General features: G+C 36.1%; 1 protein-coding gene across 4 annotated transcripts in view; it reads left to right on the top strand.

The window, feature by feature from the left end:
• The window catches only part of LOC131140612 (KATNB1-like protein 1), a 50,130-nt gene that overhangs the window by 32,771 nt on the left and 175 nt on the right, over positions 1–17,184 (top strand). Inside the window, exons 2-10 of one of the 4 annotated variants that reach the window (XM_078795981.1) lie at positions 11,219–11,300; positions 11,368–11,405; positions 11,461–11,659; positions 13,067–13,182; positions 13,251–13,301; positions 13,378–13,467; positions 13,526–13,630; positions 14,889–14,982; positions 15,050–15,123. In XM_078795981.1, the coding sequence (XP_078652107.1) occupies positions 11,223–11,300; positions 11,368–11,405; positions 11,461–11,659; positions 13,067–13,182; positions 13,251–13,301; positions 13,378–13,467; positions 13,526–13,630; positions 14,889–14,982; positions 15,050–15,082 (804 nt within the window). In that variant the 5' untranslated portion in view covers positions 11,219–11,222 and the 3' untranslated portion in view covers positions 15,083–15,123. Of the gene's footprint in view, positions 1–11,017; positions 11,301–11,367; positions 11,406–11,460; positions 11,660–13,066; positions 13,183–13,250; positions 13,302–13,377; positions 13,468–13,525; positions 13,631–14,888; positions 14,983–15,049; positions 16,549–17,184 lie in introns of those variants that run through there. The other 3 variants (XM_058091203.2, XM_078795980.1, XM_078795982.1) reach the window with 3 other exon arrangements.

Here is a 17,184-nt window from a genome sequence, read left to right as displayed (position 1 = left end):
CCACCCTCTGCCATCTCTGTGTGGAGTTTGCATGTTCTCCCCGTGCATGCGTGGGTTTTCTCCGGGTACTCCGGTTTCCTCCCACATTCCAAAAACATGCTAGGTTAATTAGCAACTCCAAATTGTCCATAAGTATGAATGTGAGTGTGAATGGTTGTTTGTCTATATGTGCCCTGTGATTGGCTGGCCACCAGTCCAGGGTGTACCCCGCCTCTCGCCCAAAGACAGCTGGGATAGGCTCCAGCACCCCCCACAACCCCTGCGGTCGAAAATGAATGAATGAGTTCTCCTCCTATTTTGTGTGGAAGTGGTAACTTTTTGGCTTCTTATTTTGTCTTTCCCAACCCTGGGCCATCTCTGTGTGGAGTTTGCATGTTCTCCCCGTGCACGCGTGGGTTTTCTCCGGGTACTCCGGTTTCCTTTCACATTCCAAAAAAAACATGCTAGGTTAATTAGCGACTCCAAATTGTCCATAGGTATGAATGTGAGTGTGAATGGTTGTTTGTCTATATGTGCCCTGTGATTGGCTGGCCACCAGTCCAGGGTGTACCCCGCCTCTTGCCCAAAGACAGCTGGGATAGGCTCCAGCACCCCCTTGTGAGGACAAAGCGGTAGAAAATGAATGAATGAATGAAAAACAAGACTTAAGAGTTTGTTGAGACTTTCAATAAACGTTTAAGATCATTATTGGTTACTTCTGTGAAAGAGTAATGATGTTTATGCAGAACAACGAGGACCTTTGAGTTCTGCCGTTTAATATATTGTACATTTACTGACCTGGACAAGGTACCTGGCAGCAGTAGCGTTCCTGTCCTATCTAAGGGACTACGCAAAGCAGCGATATATCTACAAAGTCGACGCATGACCAACCACAGCGGTTCTTCTCTCAGACAGGAAGATTATATCTTGTGGACTACAGGACAGCTGCCCAATCCTAAATCCTAGTGACTAAACAGTGACAGACCAGCTGGCCCCGAGCCCGGACGCCATCTGCGATGTTAGAAACTGAAGGGAGAAACGTGAGCGAGGCAAACCCACAACCTGCTGGACCACTGAAAACTGCTTGGTTCCTATACATGAGGGACATCTTCTCATTCATGTAAACCAGGGGTCTCAAAGTCAATTTACTTGGGGGGCCACTGGAGCTAGGGTCTGGGCGAGACTGGGCCGCATCAGGTTTTCCCAAAAAAAACGCATTTATTAAAAACAGAAAAATGAATAAACTTTGATTTGGTTTCAATTTTCTACAATAAAAGCTCTGATAAAACATTCCACTGTTCTCAGATATCTTAATTTTTATTTTTCTACACAAAATAAGATGAAAAATAAATAAACAAATCAAAAATAAAGAAAATCAATCAATCAGTAATAAATAAATATAATAATAATAACAATAAAACGGCAAATAATAAAAACTTAAGAAACCACATATAGTTGGTGGGTAGACAAATTATTTCTTTTCAGATTAAAATGAACAAAGCATTATTACCACTTCCACACAGATAGTGAGGATAACTATTAACAGTTATTTAACCTTTAACATGAACATTAATCAAACTTAATAATTTTTTCTGGGTACATGATACCATACAGCATCCATATCAAAGTAATGTCAAAACTAACATTAAACTTTCATATCAAGGCGGGGGCCTCACGTGTTTGAGACCACTGTTCTACACAAAATAAGATGAAAAATAAATAAACAAATCAAGAATAAAAAAAATCAATCAATCAGTAATAAATAAATATAATAATAATAATAAAAACTTAAGAAACCACATATAGTTGGTGGGTAGACAAATTATTTTTTTCATATTAAAATGAACAAAGCATTATTAGAGCCCTGTAGACATGACAAAACACGACTATAGTCACATTTATACTCTTTTTATTTACAACATATTGCGCAACTGCAGGGTCTTGAGACACATGCTAACTCGCAAACTAGAGAGCTCGTGACCCAAAACGGTAGCCTTCAAGTTATTTCCCTTAAATTTAAATAGCCAAAAACTTACCACTTCCACACGGATAGGGAGGATAACTATTAACAGTTATTTAACCTTTAACATGAACATTAATCAAACGTAATCATTTTTTCTGGGTACATGATACCATACAGCATCCATATCAAACTTACATTAAACTTTCATATCAAGTCGGGGGGCCTCAAAGTAGTGTCCTGCGGGCCACATTTGGCCCGTGGGACACATGTTTGAGACCCCTGATGTAAACACTCCTATAGCCCAGAACGCTCTGAGTGGGCCTATCACAGTGATGTTTTGTCAAAAAAAAAAAACTGTGAAGAGAACCCGGGTAAGCAAAGTTTGGACTGTGAAGAAAAATGATAACATTGTGTTCAACTCCCTCAAACAGCGTCTGAAGCAGCAGCAACCATGGAAACAGAAAACAAATACCCAGTAAACAGTTTGACTCCACCAAAGTGTGTCAATGGTAACCTACTGGGATGGATTGGGTCGACATCACCGATATTTTTATGCACCTGACATTTTTTTTTAAAAAGCAATTTCCCAATACTGAATGAATGATATAAAAGCTGAAGATTGGAATACTACCATTTTTTGTTTGGATAACTTACTAAGTTCTAACGTGCTGGTGACAAAAATGGCGTCTGGGGTTTCGAGTATTCTTGTCGCTATGCAAAGGTTAAAGCCAAGTGACTTTTTTCGCACGTCGACTCTACTGGGTCAAGACCATTTGTCATTTTAACAACATATGTCCACAGCTGGAAGTTGGGGTCTGTGCACTGATCAGATGTATGCCCCGCCTACACTGTCATGTTTCTATTTGTGTATATAGTAGTTGGATTTTGTTATTTACATATATTCTGGTTATTACTTTGATTATATTTGGTTGCCATTTAAGTTGTTTAATTGTCACTTTAGTTAGTTCGTTTTTTCATTTAGAAGTCATTGTTTTTGTTCCGGGCAGCACGGTGGTCGAGTGGTTAGCATGCAGACCTCACAGCTAGGAGACCAGGGTTCAATTCCACTCTCGGCCATCTCTGTGTGGAGTTTGCATGTTCTCTCTTTGTTTGTTTTCCTCCCACATTCCAAAAAAACAAACATTCTAGGTTAATTAGCGACTCCAAATTGTCCATAGGTATGAATGTGAGTGTGAATGGTTGTTTGTCTATATGTGCCCTGTGATTGGCTGGCCACCAGTCCAGGGTGTACCCCGCCTCTCGCCCCAAGACAGCTGGGATAGGCTCCAGCACCTCCCACAACCCCCGCGGTAGAAAATGAATGAATGAGTTCTCCTCCTATTTTGTGTGGAAGTGGTAATCTTTTGGGTTCTTATTTTGTCTTTCCCAACCCTGGGCCATCTCTGTGTGGAGTTTGCATGTTCTCCCCGTGCATGCGTGGGTTTTCTCCGGGTACTCCGGTTTCCTTTCACATTCCAAAAAAAACATGCTAGGTTAATTAGCGACTCCAAATTGTCCATAGGTATGAATGTGAGTGTGAATGGTTGTTTGTCTATATGTGTCCTGTGATTGGCTGGCCACCAGTCCAGGGTGTACCCCGCCTCATGCCCGAAGACAGGCTGGGATAGGCTCCAGCACCCCCGCGACCCTCGTGAGGAAAAAGCGGTAGAAAATGAATGAATAATAATAATAATAATAACAATAATGATGAATATATCTTGCAAAACTCCTTTTGTAATGTTTGTAATGTTTTGTAATGTTAACTGAAATGTTTCATATATTTGCCCATAAAGAAAAAGCATATAAAGTAAATGACTAAATGTCCAAAGATGTCCAAAAAAAGTTTAAAAAAAAAAACATATTTCACGGAAAAGCTCTCTGTGGTGCCAATTTACCAGTCTGCGGTTTATACAGCAGGAATGCAGGAGCTCATCTTCTACATGGGCCGTTAGCTAAGCTGGACGATGATTTACATGAAGTTATGTAAGGATTACATAAAATGGCGATAGTCTGAAGAGCACCCGGGAAAGGGTCATGAAGTCCAGCATCCCGAATTCGCCTCGTCACTGTTGATACCGACGCTGGTGTTTACACGGGTACTATTTAGTGACGACCTGTGAGGCGTTTTTGTCTTAAAACTACACACTCTCAGATATACGCATCGTTTTTGTGTCCTTGTTAGACCCGGTTTGTGCTGCACTTTGAAGGGAGTAGTTAACAGCATGGTAAGAGGTTAGATTTTTAGATGGCTTTTCTAATAATCTATTAGCCTTATAAAATGATGAACTTGGATTAGCAACCATACCGGGAGATTGATGCAGTTGTTGATAGTAGGACTCAAAAATGTACATCATTCTTTGAAAATCATCTGATTAATTTTTAAAAGTTTGTGAAATGGATAAAAATGTTTGTGAAATGCATGAAAATTTGTTATTCTTTGGAAAAAAAAATTATCCCAAACTTTTGTGAACATTTAAGGTTGTTGATACCATCATAGAAGACATAGTAGCTTCTCCCAAAGACGTGATGTTGCAGTGAGATCAACCCCTTCCTGTTTTGCCATAAGTTATTTCTTCAATGCAATCGTGTTTCTCACCTCAATAACCCAAAACGGAACCAAAGAAAGTTGCAGGTGTCAGCATTTTTACGAAGAAAATGATAAACAGTATTGAATTGTAGTCTTTGGGAGCGGTCAACGGCTGGTGACATCGTAGACGGACGATATACTGGAGCTCACTTTCGGTTCCAATTGAAATTTCATTTTTGTTTTATACAGTTTAATTTAATTTGTACGGCATGTTGTACTCTAACCAAAAAAATGTACGCAAACTGAGGCACTATTTCCAAAAACACACAAAGTACAAAAATGATCTGACATATTTGTAGGTTAAATAAAAGGCAAATAAAGTAAAATCATTTTTTTTGGAAAGTACATATAATGGCATTCTGTTTCATTATGTTTTAAAAATTAAATCAGTTCTGGCGGTGCGAATTTGAACGGTTGATTTTGGTTTCAATGCAGATCCGGTAGCTCTGAAGTTGGTAACCAATAACAAGATGGTTTTTGGAGCTGGTACGGGATCATGTCGGAGTTCCAGATTGGTTTGTTTTGATAAACGTTTCCACAATAAAAAAGCTGAAAAAGAAACAAAAAACAATAGCATTATAAAGAAACTAAGCAAAAAGGCATTATATGTATTTTTACTTTTACTTTATTTGCCTTTTATTTAACCTACAAATGTATCAGATCATTTTATCTGACCTTGTATATAATAATCAAAGATAACAATCAAGCTAGCTTTATTAGCTGTTTAGCCAAGTTAGGGAGCTAAGGTTGAAGTAGCATTTTTTGGTGTCAGGTTCAAACCCCTGTGACACTTGTAAAAACACTTAAATACAGAAGAGACGGGCAGAGACTGAATATGCAGTTCACATTTTTATACTCTTTTCGGGGGTCCCTACTACGTGGTAGTGCAATTCTAAGGGGGGGGGGCAGTTGCACAAGCTGTATTTGTTTGTTTATGTGTGTGAGAGTAATTACTTTTATTGTTTTATGAGTTCTTATCTTGACACATTCTTGCATGATTAACATGAGTATCTGCAGGGTTGCTGTTCCAGGCACCTCCAGGACCTGGGGGTCGCTGGGGGTCTCTGATCAGGGTCACGGGAACTTCTTCGGCATATTCAAAACACTTTCTATTTATTGTCTAAGCAAATTGATATAAGGGTGATAACTAATGTTATATTCATTCTATCTACATTTGATTCTAACAGTTGGCTGGAGTTCTAGCTCCATCTGGTGGTTAAAATGTGCTACAAAAATTGTCATTCAACAGTCTAAAATAGGGGTCTCAAACTCAATTTACATGGGGGCCGCTGGAGCTAGGGTCTGGGCGAGGCTGGGTATCAGGTTTTCCAAAAAAAAAACGCATTTATTAAAAACAGAAAAATGAATAAACTTTGCTTGATAAAACATTCCACTGTTCTCAAATATCTGAATTTTTATTTTTCTACACAAAATAAGATGAAAAATAAATAAACAAATCAAGAATAAAGAAAATCAATCAGTAATAAATAAAGAAATATAATAATAATAATAATAAAACAGCAAAATAATAAAAACTTAAGAAACCACATATAGTTGGTGGGTAGACAAATTATTTTTTGCAGATTAAAATGAACAAAGCATTATTAGAGCCCTGTAGACATGACAAAACACGACTATAGTCACATTTATACTCTTTTTATTTACAACATATTGCGCAACTGCAGGGTCTTGAGACACATGCTAACTCGCAAACTAGAGAGCTAGCGACCTAAACGGTAGCCTTCAAGTTATTTCCTTTAAACTTAAATAGCCAAAAACTTACCACTTCCACACGAATAGGGAGGATAACTATTAACAGTTATTTAACCTTTAACATGAACATTAATCAAACGTAATAATTTTTTCTGGGTACATGATACCATACAGCATCCATATCAAACATTAAATTTTCATATCAAGGCGGGGGCCTCAAAGTAGTGTCCTGCGGGCCACATCTGGCCCGCGGGCCGCATGTTTGAGACCCATAGTCTAAAACGTTAGGTTCATCGGAGTCTGTGCATTGTCCATACAGGGGAACGGGAAGGGTTTTTTTGGCAAAAGTTCATACTGTGGAGTCCATCCTCCGTTTTTTTCGTTTTTCCATGTGTTTCCTTTTCCATAAAATAAGAGATTTACTGGATGTCGCATTCAATGTAAAGAAAATGACTCTTAAATTATCCCATTGAGACATTCCCTCCACGTCACTTCTTCCCTTTCATTATGTGATGAGCCTCGGAGTCCCCGAAATGCCGACTGAATCCCAATGTTGTATTCTTTCGGAAGCATAATCACGGGACATTTGTTTTTCGCCCAGCGACAGTGACTTCCATTCTCCGACTGATTAAACCACACAATGTGCCCCTTTTTGAACAAAGAGTGTCTTGATTGGGGCAGGGGGGGGCATAGCATATTCTTTGGACATGCAGCTCTCATCCTGCAGGAATGCTGACTGAAGACGTTTGTGGTCAATTCCTGCCTTTTACCCAAATTAGGCTTAAGGCTTGGAAAAAGAAAGAGCAGAAGGAGGGAGGGAAAAACAAGAGGCCAGCTGCTTTTTTGGACGCCGTAAAATAAAACACACATTGAAGTATGGAGTAGCGGGATTTGTTATGTCATTTTTTTTTTTTTAATCAGGATGTGGTGCCGGGCGCAGACCTCACAGCTAGGAGACCAGGGTTCAATTCCCACCCTCGGCCATCTCTGTGTGGAGTTTGCATGTTCTCCCCGTGCAGGCGTGGGTTTTCTCCAGGTACTCCGGTTTCCTCCCACATTCCAAAAACATGCTAGGTTAATTAGCGACTCCAAATTGTCCATAGGTATGAATGTGAGTGTGAATGGTTGTTTGTCTATATGTACCCTGTGATTGGCTGGCCACCAGTCCAGGGTGTACCCCGCCTCTCGCCCGAAGACAGCTGGGATAGGCTCCAGCACCCCCCGCGACCCTCGTGAGGATAAACAGTAGAAAATGAATGAATGAATGAAAGGATGTGGTGCCAAGAAAAAAGATACTACTGTTAGTGGCTTCTTATTAAGGCATGTAAATACTGAAGCCGCCATATTTGTTTGGTATGAGTCCGGATTACAGTAGGAGGCTATACATTTGGTAAGATGTTCTGTCTCGGCATCGTACACCCTGGACTGGTGGCCAGCCAATCACAGGGCACATATAGACAAACAACCATTCACACTCACATTCATACCTATGGACAATTTGGAGTCGCTAATTAACCTAGCATGTTTTTGGAATGTGGGAGGAAACCGGAGTACCCGGAGAAAACCCACGCATGCACGGGGAGAACATGCAAACTCCACACAGAGATGGCCCAGGGTTGGGAAAGACAAAATAAGAAGTCAAAAAGTTACCACTTCCACACAAAATAGGAGGAGAACTCATTCATTCATTCATTTTCTACCGCAGGGGTTGTGGGGGGTGCTGGAGCCTATCCCAGCTGTCTTTGGGCGAGAGGCGGGGTACACCCTGGACTGGTGGCCAGCCAATCACAGGGCACATATAGACAAACAACCATTCACACTCACATTCATACCTATGGACAATTTGGAGTCGCTAATTAACCTAGCATGTTTTTGTACCCGGAGAAAACCCACACAAAACTCCACACAGAGATGGCTGAGGGTGGAATTGAACTCGGGTCTCCTAGCTGTGAGGTCAGCACGCTAACCACTCACCCGCCGTGCAGCAGGAATGTTGAAATATTCTAGAATAACCTTCACTGGGGATCGAACCATCAGGTTGGTAGACACACACATCCTGATGAAGGTCGCAGGAGGTGCTGGAGCCTATCCCAGCTGTCTTTGGGCGAGAGGCGGGGTACACCCTGGACTGGTGGCCAGCCAATCACAGGGCACATATAGACAAACAACCATTCACACTCACATTCATACCTATGGACAATTTGGAGTCGCTAATTAACCTAGCATGTTTTTGGAATGTGGGAGGAAACCGGAGTACCCGGACGGGGAGAACATGTAAACTCCACACAGAGATAGCCGAGGGTGGGATTGGACTCGGGTCACCTAGCTGTGACATCTGCGCGCTAACCACTCAACCACCGTGCAGCCTACACTCTAAATTGTTCATTCATTCATTCATTCATTTTCTACCGCTTATCCTCACGAGGGTCGTGATGGGTGCTGGAGCCTATCCCAGCTGTCTTCGGGGCGAGAGGCGGGGTACACCCTGGACTGGTGGCCAGCCAATCACAGGGCACATATAGACAAACAACCATTCACACTCACATTAAAAATCATAATAATTTTGACAAATATTGTATCGGGAATCAACCATCCACATTCCCAACTATGGACAATTTAGTCTCCAATATTTTTGGACAGTTCCGGAAGAGTCGGTACCGGCAGAAACGCCATCCAAGCATGTAGAGAAGATATAAATACGTACCAGAAGACGTTCCGATGGAAATTGGAACTGGCTCTTTTGACGATGAGGCAGATGTGCTAACCACTACGCCACCTTATATATATATATATATATATATATATATATATATATCACTTAAATAGCAAAATAAGTGTCATACGCTGGTTATATAATTTCTAAAAAAAAAAAAAAAACTTGTGTAGGTGTGATAAACATGAAACCAGAAGCTCCCATTTTGGTGCACATCTCGGAAAAAGTGCGGAAAGAACTGACTCTTGGTATTGATATTAATATTAGCATAAGTAAAATGAAAACACAGCATGAATGAGTCATGGCGATAATATTTTGCTGAATCCATTAGCATTAATGATGCTTGTTTTAGGAAAAATGATATTGAAATTAAGACAAGACTTTCCTCCCCAAATATCACCCACGGCAGCTGGGAGGTTTTCCGATGTGCTATTGGGATTTATTATATGAATATATTTTTTTAATTCTTTGACTGTTTGTGGCAACACGACTCAGAGTCTCACCTTTCAGCATCAGGAAATTAGCAGCTAAAAGCGGTCGGTTTATATCGTCTGTCACTGTGGAATTAGTGGAACATCACATTGACGTTTCAAGGAAATTTGCTGCCATTCGTCTTTACTGGGAAAATGTCTTATTTCAATACCTGACAGGGACACGATATCAGGACACGATATCGTCCTCGTCGGTGGAAACAAACATGTTGACAAAAAGATGACAGTTTTAGGAGACATTTATTGATGATTAGTTTGATCATTTGTGTTTGGTACATTGTTTCCTTATAATAATGCATCGTTCCGTCATATTATATAAGGCTGGGTTTTTTATTTTCACTTTATAGCCATTACTGTATGTTCACAATTATATACCGTATTATCTGGAATATAAGTCGCTCCAAAGTATAAGTCGCACAAGGTCAAAAATGCATAATTAGGTGGAAAAAAATGCATTGTTCTATCATATTACACAGGAATGGGTTTTTTATTTTCACTTTATAGCTACTGTATGTTCAGAATTATATACCGTATTATCTGGAATATAAGTCGCTCTGAAGTATAAGTCGCACAAGCCACTGTATGTTCAGAATTATATACTGTATTATCTGGAATATAAGTCGCTCCGAAGTATAAGTCGCACAAGGTCAAAAATGCATAATTAGGTGGAAAAAAATGCATTATTCCATCATATTATACAGGACAGGGTTTTTTATTTTCACTTTATAGCTACTGTATGTTCAGAATTATATACCGTATTATCTAGAATATAAGTCGCTCTGTAGTGTAAGTCGCACAAGGCCAAAAATGCAGAATTTTGGAGAAAAAAAACGCAAAAAAATGCATTGTTCTATCATATTACACAGGAATGGGCTTTATATTTTCACTTCATAGCCACTGTATGTTCAGAATTATATACCGTATTATCTGGAATATAAGTCGCTCCGAAGTATAAGTCGCACAAGGTCAAAAATGCATAATTAGGTGGAAAAAAATGCATTATTCCATCATATTATACAGGACAGGGTTTTTTATTTTCACTTTATAGCTACTGTATGTTCAGAATTATATACCGTATTATCTAGAATATAAGTCGCTCTGGAGTATAAGTCGCACAAGGCCAAAAATGCATAATTTTGGAGAAAAAAAACTCAAAAAAATGCATTGTTCTATCATATTACACAGGAATGGGCTTTTTATTTTCACTTCATAGCCACTGTATGTTCAGAATTATATACCGTATTATCTAGAATATAAGTCGCTCTGGAGTATAAGTCGTACAAGGTCAAAAATGCACAATTACATTGAAAAAAATGCATTGTTCCATTATATTATACAGGACTGGGCTTTTTATTTTCACTGTATAGCTACTGTATGTTCAGAATTATATACCGTATTATCTGGAATATAAGTCACTCTGGAGTATAAGTCGTAAAAGGCCAAAAATACATAATTAAGTAGAAAAAAATAAAAAAAACATGAACAGAAAAGGTGTCCAGTGTTTATGTAACATGAACACTTTTTTCATGTATAAGTCGCTCTGGAGTATAAGTCGCAGGAACGGCCAACCTATGAAAAAAATGCGACTTATAGTCCTTAAAATACAGTACTAAATTTGAGCAGAACATTTGGTACAATTCCATAGCTAGCTAGTTGGGATTGCGTATCCGTCTTGAGTCCGACTTGACCCACAAATCTCATCTAAAAAGTCCAGAGACGTTGTACCCATGAGCACTTTTACACGTTTTTGTTTGATTTCTTCTGCTTTTAAGCAAAATGGTCTCCAGCGGGGAAGACCAACCTCATGATGAGTCCACCCAGTACACAGTCAGCTATTCTCATGGGAAGAAAAAGGTTAGTTTTTCCTGAATTTTGTCCTCAATTTTCCGTAGCAGTACAAAGCGTTTTTGTTCATTTGTAGACAGATTACATGAAAAAGGAAGAGCTCACCAAAAAGAGGTACGTACACCATGTTAGTTTAATTGACATAATTGGAGTAAAGCGGTCTTTTCAGCACTACAGCCAGAGTAAAACGAGTGGTGTCGTGTAAGAGGAAGACGCGACATGTGACGGCGGCACGGAAGAAACCATCTGGCACAGGCAGGACTCATGATGCGGCAAACAGGGAGACAAACATGACGACAGATATTCAGCGGGAGATGACAGCAGATATAAACAATACAGAGGAGGCTGACTACTTGAAACCAACCGAGGTCAGATATACCACTAAAGTGATATTATTATTATTATTATTATTTTATATGTAAATTTAAATTTGAAAAATAATAATAATAATACATTTTAATTTTAATTTAAAAAATAATTTTAATTTTAATTTTAATTTTAATTTTAATTTTAATTTTAATTTTAATTTTAATTTTAATTTTAATTTTAATTTTAATTTTAATTTTAATTTTAATTTTAATTTTAATTTTAATTTGTTTTATTTATTTATTTCAAACTTTAACGTTCTCCAGCCTACGAGTGATCACATCCTAATAACCAAGGTGCTTATTATTATTATTATTATTATTATTAATAATTTATTTTTTTATTTAAATAATAATAATAATAATACATTTTTATTTTAATTTTAATACAAAAATAAAATAATAATAATTTTAATTTTAATTTTAATACAAAAATAAAATAATAATAATTTTAATTTTAATTTTAATTTTAATTTTAATTTTAATTTTAATTTTAATTTTAATTTTAATTTTAATTTTAATTTTAATTTTAATTTTAATTTTAATTTTAATTTTAATTTTAATTTTAATTTTAATTTTAATTTTAATTTTAATTTTAATTTTTTTCAAACTTTAACGTTCTCCAGCCTACGAGTGATCACATCCTAATAACCGAGGTGCTTATTATTTTTTTTAAATAATAATAATAACAATAATAAATTTTAATTTTAATTTTAATTTTAATTTTAATTTTAATTTTAATTTTAATTTTAATTTTAATTTTAATTTTAATTTTAATTTTAATTTTAATTTAAATTTTAATTTTAATTTTAATTTTAATTTTAATTTTAATTTTAATTTGTTTTATTTATTTATTTCAAACTTTAACATTCTCCAGCCTACGAGTGATCACATCCTAATAACCAAGGTGCTTATTATTATTATTATTATTATTATTATTATTATTATTAATAATTTATTTTTTTATTTAAATAATAATAATATAATACATTTTTATTTTAATTTTAATACAAAAATAAAATAATAATAATTTTAATACAAAAATATAATAATTTTAATTTTAATTTTAATTTTAATTTTAATTTTAATTTTAATTTTAATTTTAATTTTAATTTTAATTTTAATTTTAATTTTAATTTTAATTTTAATTTTAATTTATTTCAAACTTTAACGTTCTCCAGCCTATGAGTGATCACATCCTAATAACCAAGCTTATTATTTTTTTTTAAATAATAATAATAACAATAATAAATTTTAATTTTAATTTTAATTTTAATTTTAATTTTAATTTTAATTTTAATTTTAATTTTAATTTTAATTTTAATTTTAATTTTAATTTTAATTTTAATTTTAATTTTAATTTTAATTTTAATTTTAATTTTAATTTTTTTATTTTCTTTTTTTCTCCAGCCTACGAGTGATCACATCCTAATAACCGAGGTGCTCCTCGGAAGGAACCTGAGACTCAAAGTGGCCTTCACACTGTGGCAGAGACATTTTGGAGAGATGCTAACGTACTTCCTGAGGTATTTTATATATTTTCTTTTATCAAAAACCTAGATAACGTCATGCTATTTTTATTGCTGCAAAACAGAATCCAAGATACCGCCGTCTTTGTTGACATTCTGCCTCTCATCATCAAAAGGTAAAGACACGACCAACATGGAGTAACAATGACTACATGCTAAATAAATGTGATTTTAGTTCAATCTTTTCTGCAGCCTGGAGGATGAGTCTTCCAGTATTAGTATCGGCTTTTGTGTGGACATGTTCCCATTGGTTCACAATGTCCTCATCAGGCCATATGAAGGGTAAGTTGAGTTCATTGATTGCGTAATTGCAAAGTGAATGTAAGTTTTTATAACGCAGGTACGTCATCCTTGGTTTGATGTGGCTCCATTCTGTTGTGAAACGATGGAGGCAACAGCTTAAAGCAAGTGGCGGCCCTGGATCCACTGAGCTTCCTTTTGATAGGTAAACTTATTTTATTTTGCTAATGGTAATGGTTTTATTTCATTTGAACATGCATCAGATTACAATTGAATGCATCCCATAATCAGTTCACAGTTCCACATGTCCAAAAGGAGTAGGAAGAAGCAAAGCTTATTAAATCCTACCCCTCCATCTGGTACTTTTATAATCAGTAACTGTTACATTTGTTCACTTCCTGCCTTTCTATTGTGATTTAAGTTTTTTATTTAAAATTTAAAATTTAAAATTTAAAATTTAAAATTTAAAATTTAAAATTTAAAATTTAAAATTTAAAATTTAAAATTTAAAATTTAAAATTTAAAATTTAAAATTTAAAATTTAAAATTTAAAATTTAAAATTTAACATTTAACATTTAAAATTTAACATTTAACATTTAACATTTAAACAACAATTTTTTTTATTTAAAATGTAACATTTTATTATTATTCAATAATCAGTAGCTGTTACATTTGTTAACTTCCTGCTTTCCTAATACAGTTAAAGTTTTTTTTACTTAATTAAATTTTTTTTATTAATTTTTTAATGGTTTTATTTCATTTGAACATGCATCAGATTACAGTTCACAGTTCCACAGGTCCAAAAGGAGTAGGAAGAAGCAAAGCTTATTAAATGCTACCCCTCCATCTGGTACTTTTACAATCAGTAACTGTTACATTTGTTCACTTCCTGCTTTCATAATATTTTAAATTTTAAATTTTAAATTTTAAATTTTAAATTTTAAATTTTAAATTTTAAATTTTAAATTTTAAATTTTAAATTTTAAATTTTAAATTTTAAATTTTAAATTTTAAATTTTAAATTTTAAATTTTAAATTTTTTTAACAAAATTAACAAATTTTGCTTTGTTCAATATTGAAATATTTCTTGGTCTTGTAAAGGTGATTTACAAAGTAAATATAAGAAAAGTGATGTAATTATTTGTGTGTGTGGAAGCTACTTTTATGGAGGGCTTAACAGTGAAAGCACATATTGTAGCTACACACAATAACCCTTTCTAGATCTTCCAGATCAGTCTGTTTTAAATTAATTTATTCCACCCACGGCCCGCCTTTAGTCACGCCCACTCCGCTGTGATTGGTCACACTCCCAAGACACAACAGTGCAGCAGAGCGAGCATTCAGAGCCCATCCCAAACTTCTTTCAGGGCTCAATTTCAAATGCGCAAACTTCATTTTTTGAAACTTTGGGGTTTGAACGTGGGGTTTCTAAGCGAGTCACACTGTATTTCATCGGTTGCAGAAACTTTCAGGTCTTCAATCAGCAGTTGCTGGAGTTATGGCATCAGGAGCCTCAACTGAAGTCGTTGCCCGGGGCTGCTGGGGAATCGGCGAAGGTGAGTGATGATGCGTTTATGGTCATTTTACTATCCTACCTGAAGGTAAACACTATTTTCTTTACAGGCTATTGACTCCTTCCTGTCTCAACTTACCTGACGTCCATTAGGAATAAGGAAACAGAAAATCCATATTTTAAGGTTCTGACATTGTGTGGTTTCAATTAATAAGGAGTAACAATTGATTCATAAACTGTATGATATATAAGTTAATACCGTATTTTCCGGACTATAAGTCACACTTTTTTTCATAGGTTGGCTGTTCCTGCGACTTATACTCCAGAGCGACTTATTAATGGTAATGGTAATAGTTTTATTTCATTTGATCATGCATCAGATTACAATTGAGTGAAATTTGTTCACTTCCTGCCTTCCTAATATAATTTTAGTTTTTTTTTATTTAATTAAAAATATTTATTTTTTTAATTAATTAAAATGTTTTAAATTTTTTATATTTTTTAAAAATTTTTTTAATGGTTTTATTTCATCTGAACATGCATCAGATTACAATTGAATGCATCACATAATCAGTTCACAGTTCCACATGTCCAAAAGGAGTAGGAAGAAGCAAAGCTTATTAAATCCTACCCCTCCATCTGGTACTTTTACAAACAGAAACTGTTAAATTATATTTATTTTTTAAATTTAATTAAAAAAAATTTTTTTTAATTTTTTATATATTTATAATTTTTTTTAATGGTTTAATTTCATTTGAACATGCATCAGATTACAATTGAATGCATCACATAATCAGTTCACAGTTCCACATGTCCAAAAGGAGTAGGAAGAAGCAAAGCTTATTAAATCCTACCCCTCCATCTGGTACTTTTATAATCAGTAACTGTTACATTTGTTCACTTCCTGCTTTCATAATACAATTCAAGTTTTTTTTTAACTTTATTTTATTAATTTAATTTTTTTTTTTCTTTCATTTATTATTTTTTACTTGCCTTCCAAGATGACGTAATGTCTGTTTTGGTCAAGTAGTTTGTAAAAAAAAGTATGTTTTTTTTCTACCTAATTATGCATTTTTGGCCTTGTGCGACTTATACTCCGGAGCGACTTATAGTCCAGAAAATACGGTATATAAGTGCAAAGAAAAGTATAATTCTGTTGTCCCAGTTTATGGCCCATAGGAATATATTTTTATAGTGTTCCCAGCAATAAACAATAAAATAGTTATTGATGATTTCAGTTGTATTTCATCTGGAATACTGGTTCTACATTATTTCCAGCCAATCACAGGGCACATATAGACAAACAACCATTCACACTCACATTCATACCTATGGACAATTTGGAGTCGCTAATTAACCTAGCATGTTTTTGGAATGTGGGAGGAAACCGGAGTACCTGGAAAAAACATGCAAACTCCACACAGAGATGGCCGAGGGTGGAATTGAACTCGGGTCTCCTAGCTGTGAGGCCTCCACTCAACCGCCGTGCAGCACACCTTTATCCAAATCCTCATCAAAATGTAATGGATTCTTCCACGGTCCATGTGTCATCCGTCTACAACATGGGGTGGGCAAACTACGACCCAGGGGCCTGGAATTGAACTCTGGTGTACTAGCTGTGAGGCCTGGGTGCTAACCACTCGTCCGCCGCGCAGCCGGAATGCTGAAATATTCTAAAATAACCTTGACTGGGGATCGAACCATCAGGTTGTTGACACCCTCATGAGGGTCGCGGGGGTGCTGGAGCCTATCCCAGCTGTCTTTGGGCGAGAGGCGGGGTACACCCACCTACACGGGTGGCCAGCCAATCACAGGGCACATATAGACAAACAACCATTCACACTCACATTCATACCTATGGACAATGTGGGATGAAACCGGAGTACCTAAACTCCACACAGAGATGGCCGAGGGTGGAATTGAACTCGGGTCTCCTAGTTGTGAGGCCTGATGCTAACCACTCATCCGCCGTGCAGCCGGAATGCTGAAATACTCTAAAATAACCTTGACTGGGGATCGAACCATCAGGTTGTTGACACCCTCATGAGGGTCACGGGGGTGCTGGAGCCTATCCCAGCTGTCTTTGGGCGAGAGGTGGGGTACACCCACCTACACGGGTGGCCAGCCAATCACAGGGCACATATAGACAAACAACCATTCACACTCACATTCATACCTATGGACAATTTGGAGTCGCTAATTAACCTAGCATGTTTTTGGAATGTGGGAGGAAACCGGAATACCC

The sequence above is a fragment of the Doryrhamphus excisus genome, linkage group LG14, assembly GCF_037039965.1.
Source record: "Doryrhamphus excisus strain RoL-2023G ecotype Guam linkage group LG14, RoL_Dexc_Guam_v1.1, whole genome shotgun sequence".
NCBI classification, from domain to species: Eukaryota; Metazoa; Chordata; class Actinopteri; order Syngnathiformes; family Syngnathidae; genus Doryrhamphus; species Doryrhamphus excisus.
This window is presented reverse-complemented; position numbering and strand designations above follow the sequence as displayed.